We start from the raw sequence: 6,197 nt of genomic DNA, 5'->3' as shown, positions 1-6,197 counted from the left end.
TAACTGAATTAATAGTGAAAATAATTATTGTTACTCCTTTAGTAAAGTATATTTTCACTTTATACATAATTTTAAGGGGATCGATGCATATATTATAGAATTTTTCTATATAGTCTTATGACTAATAACTTTATTTTTTTCCGGCAACTTCTTTGAAAAAGAAGAAGATTATATATTTTGCAATATTAATTAAAAATCAATCAAATATTTAAAGAGAAAAAAGAGAAGAAATATTGTATCGACTATGTATAATATAATTAATGATGTACATTGGTATATATTTATATCATCGTGGACCACATATACGAGGTAAAAGAAACGTACACATATACTATACTACTACTAAGTTTTCATATAAATATATATATATTAATGCAGTATTTTTTATTTTCTTAATTATCATTATATTCATTTATTATTATATCACTACAAAAAATTTTACTTTTAGTCACAACAAAATTTGTGATTAAAAGTAAAAAAGTTGTAACTAATTATAAATTATTATTCTTGTGTTGTGACTAAAAGATTCGTGGTTAAAAATATTAGCTAGTCACAAATATTACAATTTGTTGTGACTAAATGTATTTTTAGTCACAATACTTGTTGTGACTAATACTAATTAATGAAAACTTGTGTCTAAATGATATGTTTTAGTCACAAATGATTTTTTATTGTGACTAAAAATCGTAAAAAATTTATATTGTGATTAAAAAATTATCACTAAAAGTAACAATTTTTTATAGTGTATATATAATAATACTAGCTTGTTAGCTTGTCATATGTTGTACAGTTAATTATAGGTTGATATATATGATTAAATTATAAATTAATATATGAAAAGAAGAAACAACAGAGAGATACATTACATATTAATACATATAACCTCAATACAAAGATATTTATTACAATAACAGAAAAAAAATTGTACATTTGTTTAAACAAAAAGAGATTAGATCTGCCATTTTGTTTCGATCAATCTGAATTAATACAAGGAATACTTAAAAATTGGAAAAAAAAATTCTTACAAGAAATCAAATTAACAATATAGAGAGAAAGAAAACAAACGATATTAATTAGTTTCAATTTATTAATTAATTAACAAATAAAAATATAAATAATTGAAGCAGAACCAAATCAATAAGATGAGAGAGCGATGATCAGAAGGTGTAAAATAAATTTCATACTCTTCACAATAAGAACCAACTTAAATAATGGATATGAGATTTATTAGAATGTAATGTTAACCAATGCCTGCTGCGAGCATATATATGGTTTTAATTATTTATTATGTGGGGACTGGAAACATCTGATCACGACGCCGTTTTGTTTGTTTCTCCTTGATCTCCATCTCTATCAATGTGCGTATCACTATATTGGAAGCCTTTCTTACCACATCAGCCAAGTTCCTACAAATGGATTAATTTATATTATTTGAAGTTATTATATATAATGTAATTAAGGAATTAATTAATAATAATTTTACCCTTTGGAGGAATCAAATGTGAGACCAACGGTGTTTTTAGCCTGTTCAATAGCCCAAGCAAATCTGGTGAGGTCCTCCTGGGAATATTGGTTGTTGTCTAGGGAGACGTGAAGCTGAGATGGCTTGACATCGCAGAAGATGGGAATGACCTTCTTCTTTGTCTGGGCGAAAAGAGCCAGCTCGTGTAGGCAAAAATAAGAGTCGCAGTAACGAGGGGAGAACACTGCAACCCCCACCTTGCAACCCATGATAGCAGTGTCGATTTTGTCAAACAGTTTATCACCTGGTTTCATTGTCTTGTTGTCTAAAAAAGAAGGAATGTTCAGCCATGACAACTGGTCGTAAAGCAAAGTAGCTATGCTTCTCTTCGTGTCAACTCCCCTGTGGTTTATGAAAACTTCACACTTTGGCTTCATAACTCTCTTAGCTAACCTCTCAAGGGCTCGTGCTTTTACAACACTACTATTCATTCTTTTCAAATATAAAAGATAATTATTAATTCTCTCTTGATCTGTATGTATTAATTATGTCTTTTGTTTTTATTGTGTTTTTCTTTTTAATTTCTAAAACTACCTCTATTTAACGGAGTATATATAGATAGAGAAAAGAGGTCTTCATTGTTTATTCTCCGTTGCTTCTTGTGTACTCAAATAAAGAATTAAACATTATAGTCTTGCATTGTCTTTTTTTTAACATGGAAGAATGTTTGAATTTCAATGGAACCCTTTTTTTTTATTATTATATTTTATTTCTCGTTTCAAAGTTTTTGAAGAGAGACTAAAAGGCTACAAGGCAAAATTAATTGTCGGGTACTAATTGTACGTGTTTGATGTGACATCTATACTTAGAATTTCATTAATAAAATAAGAGAAATGTTGCACATTCATCAATCTCTATCAATTAATTTATTAATATACTAGTGGTGCTGGCATTATCATATAGTTTAATATTAAGTTATATATAATTTAATATAATAATTTTTAGCCACTAAAATCCATTAGCAATGCTAAAAAAAATAAGCATTATTATTTAACACCTTAAATATCAAACACCAAAATTGATGTGGAACCTATAAGTGACTAGTGATTTTTTATATTATTCAAAAAAAAAAAATAGAAATATACTCATTTAGTATACTATATTTAGTCGACAAGCATATTTGTACGATGTGTTTTCAATAACACTTATTTGATATATTATATTTTAAAATTATACATATTTAGTATTCTAAAGTAAAATTTAATCAATTAACTAAAGAGTACATCAATTATATATCTAATCAAATAACAAAATTTGAATTCAAAATTCATAAAATTTTAAACAACTTAATTGTATTGATAAACAAATTTAAATTTAAGGTATAGATATGTATGATTTTAAAATACAATATACTAAATATTATTAAAAATAAATAGTAGAAAACTTGTATTTAGATAAAATATAGGGTAGGAAATAAATAGACACAAATGAAAATATGTGGATAATAAAATGCACAAAAAACAATATCTCAACTCTTGTGGTGATTAGGAGCTTAAGGTGCCCTAGCATATTCCTAAAAAAGAAAAAAATGAAGCTATTTGACCCGTTCTTAGAAGAGTGCACAAGTACGGAGAGAAAACCCTTCAAACACGTTGGTCTTATATATGTCCTCTCTCTCTCTCTATGGTTTGCTTTCACTTTCCCTTGGCTTATCAAAATATAATTATAATTCAATAAACTATCATGTCAATAATAAAATGATCAATTTACCAACAAATCTAGCTCTCTTGTCGCCTGCAATGCTCTTAACCAGTACAAATAACTTTCTTCATCACAATTTTAATCTGAAGACCTGTTCTTTTTCAAAAAAAAAAACACATTTTTAATATTTTATATTAACTAAATAATAATTAATAAAATGCTTTAAAAGAATCTGAAAGTTAATAGGGATGGAAATATCACATTTAATATTATTTGTGTTATAGCCAAATACGCATTTGGACAATTCATGTACGTTTTGTTTAGGGTCTTTTTCATTTTTATATTTTAAGATAATTTTTTTTGTATTTTTACGGAATTCTACATAGGATCCCCTATTGCAACTAGCGCTGCAACTTAAATTGTAACAAAAAATTGTACATAAACCCTTATTGCAACTAGCGCTGCAACTACTTTAGAAACTAAAACCGTAAATTTTAAAAAAAAAATAAAAAAATAGTATATGAAATAATTTTACTTTTATTTATTACATATATTTTAAATCTCGTATTTTGCAAAATAAATTCAAATTTATACTATATCTTAAGCTCAGTTTTATCAATTTTAATTTAAAAATAATTTTCATTCTTCCCTCCTTGGTTTCTCTTCTCCGCTCGGATCGTGGTACTAGTACTACTTTGGTCGATTTTACAAAATATAATATTAAGAATGGGCAAAATGACATTTATTCTAATTTTAATTTTTTAAAACTAAAACATATATATTATTATTTTAATTAACTTAATTGTTTTTTTTAAATAATCATATATCGTTTCTCACCTAATTAAGTGTTTTTACTCACTTTGTAGTACAGTAATTTTTTAGCGTGTATTAATTAGTAATGTATTATTATTAATTTCAAGTGTACTAAAAATTACTGTACTAAAAAATTAAAACTCTAGCAGGTTTATATATATTAATATATTTAGTATTGTATATTGATATTAACTGAATGAATGGGATGTAAATTTTTGCTGAAGTACAATGATAAAATAATGAAATATTACATAATCTTATGTTGTATTTTATAATTCAATCAACCATACTACAAATTATATTTATTGTTACCTATAAAAAAAATATCATATATATTTATTCCAACGTTTTTACAGCCTCATGCACGACGCGTACGTACGTGGCCGTGAAATATGTGCTTTGTGGAAAACTATATAAGTGCATATGAATCATGTCAAATAACTAATATATTAGCTCTGCCTGACTGCCTATAAATAATATATATAATTATATATTTTTTAGTTAACCAAAAGTTCTATGTACTTTCCTTGTGGATTAATCTATTTATACATAGTATGAAAGACAGCCCAATTGCCACTCGACAATACTATTCAAAGATTAAGCTAGAGGCTTATATTATTTGCCAAATAAGATCCATGTATTCTTGGTTTAAAAATTAAAATAGTATGCATTGAAAACTTTAAGTACTATACATGCTTTTCTTAATTACTCGGGGAAAGAATTTATTTCCTAGTAAATACATTAATAAAGACAGATCGATTGATCATTATTTAACCGATCCATATATATAAATATAATATATAGATTTTAAGAAACAGGTAAATACAAAGAAAATTACACATGATATGTACGTATATATAGACATTAATTTTTTTTTTTTAAATAAGTAGCATTAATAATTAAATATATAGAGTGTTGTGTAAAAATGGGTTTTATGAAACTGTTTATTAGTAAAATAATTTTTTTTAAAAAAAAAATTATGAGTAAAATAAACTTGTATGGTCGCAGAAACCATTATAAATTACGTTGTGCGATTATCATAATTGCATAGAATAAATTAAGTGAAATTATTTTTATAAATTTTAGTATTTCATATATTAATTTAATAAATTTCACATTCTATATAATTATATATATATGTATACATTGAGTACACATGCTTCTGGATCTAGGTACGTAGTACTTAATATAAATGTAATTATTAATAGATAAAATGTTAAAAGACACCAATAGTATTTAGTGTTTAGTGTTATGTAGGTGTTTTATATTGCTATTAGTATATAATTAAGTATCGTTCGCATAATTTAATTCAATAATTGTTAAAGAATATTGCTAATCAATTGCAAATGAACACTGCAGGTTAGACACCAATAGTGCTTTGTTTATAGCAATGCTATTATTAAGAATATTTTTTTGTGTTAGAATCTAATGAGAATATTCTAGTCGTAGATGAAATGAAATGGATCGTATAATAAAGTAGAAATGGAGTAGTCAGTACTTGTGCTCATGATCATTATATGATTTTTCTTTTCTTACTTTGAATCGATGAGAAATTTCCAAAAAATAAAATATATAGTCAAAAAAATAAATATAGCGTTTATTTTAAGCTAAATATAAAAAGAAACTTTGATTTCTTTTATATATAATATAACTAGCTAAGAACACGAAATTCATTGAAAATAAAGGATATTACAATTAGTTCTAATTAAACCAGACAACAGAACAAAAGAAAATAGAAGAAAAAAAAAATATAACATTCAGGGACCGAGAGAGCATTTGGAATATAATAAAGGAAACCAATATATAAGTACTTTTTTTTTTAGCAGGTGTGTTGTGAGTGATTAGTAATTTTTTATATTATTTATTAAAGTAAAATGTATAAAAAGTAACAGTATGACATTTCTTGTGGTATTTAATTTTAAGGTACTCCTTAACATTTCTCTCAAATTTTTGAATTTTTTAAGTATGAATGTTCTAAAAAAAATTAACAAATTTCGGTCAAGTTACTTCTTTTTTCACCTGTGTTGTAACTCATAATCAAATTCAATTAACAAGATTTTTAAAAAAAATTAAAAATCAATAACTAATCACTATAAGTAACTAAATATTTTTTTTTGTGAAAGATAGCAAAAAAAAATATATACACTTCCCACATTTTGAAATGTTCACATTGAAGAGTATATTGCAATTATATTTTTTATAGGCTCACGATGTAATCAGA

At 25.1% G+C, this 6,197-nt stretch overlaps 1 protein-coding gene across 1 annotated transcript; it reads right to left on the bottom strand.

Moving 5' to 3' along the window:
- Positions 1-897: 897 nt before the first annotated feature.
- Positions 898-2,103, bottom strand: LOC115704465 (probable 2' cyclic ADP-D-ribose synthase BdTIR). The gene is made up of 2 exons (XM_030631672.2): positions 1,484-2,103; positions 898-1,406 (listed from the first exon to the last, which is right to left on the bottom strand). The coding sequence occupies exons 1-2, from the start codon at positions 1,951-1,953 to the stop codon at positions 1,286-1,288; spliced, it is 591 nt and encodes a 196-aa protein (XP_030487532.2). The 5' UTR covers positions 1,954-2,103; the 3' UTR covers positions 898-1,285.
- Between the last annotated feature and the right edge of the window lie 4,094 nt (positions 2,104-6,197).

The sequence above is a fragment of the Cannabis sativa genome, chromosome 1 (assembly GCF_029168945.1).
Source record: "Cannabis sativa cultivar Pink pepper isolate KNU-18-1 chromosome 1, ASM2916894v1, whole genome shotgun sequence".
Taxonomy (NCBI): domain Eukaryota; kingdom Viridiplantae; phylum Streptophyta; class Magnoliopsida; order Rosales; family Cannabaceae; genus Cannabis; species Cannabis sativa.
The sequence above is the reverse complement of the archived record's forward strand: the minus strand, read 5'-3'. Positions and strand labels throughout refer to the sequence as shown.

Coding starts and splice junctions, on each gene's coding strand:
- LOC115704465 (XM_030631672.2), bottom strand. CDS start 1,953: ATGAATAGTAGTGTTGTAAAAGCACGAGCCCTTGAGAGGTTAGCTAAG. Junction 1,407..1,483: donor ACATTTGATTCCTCCAAAGG/GTAAAATTATTA, acceptor ATCCATTTGTAG/GAACTTGGCTGATGTGGTAA.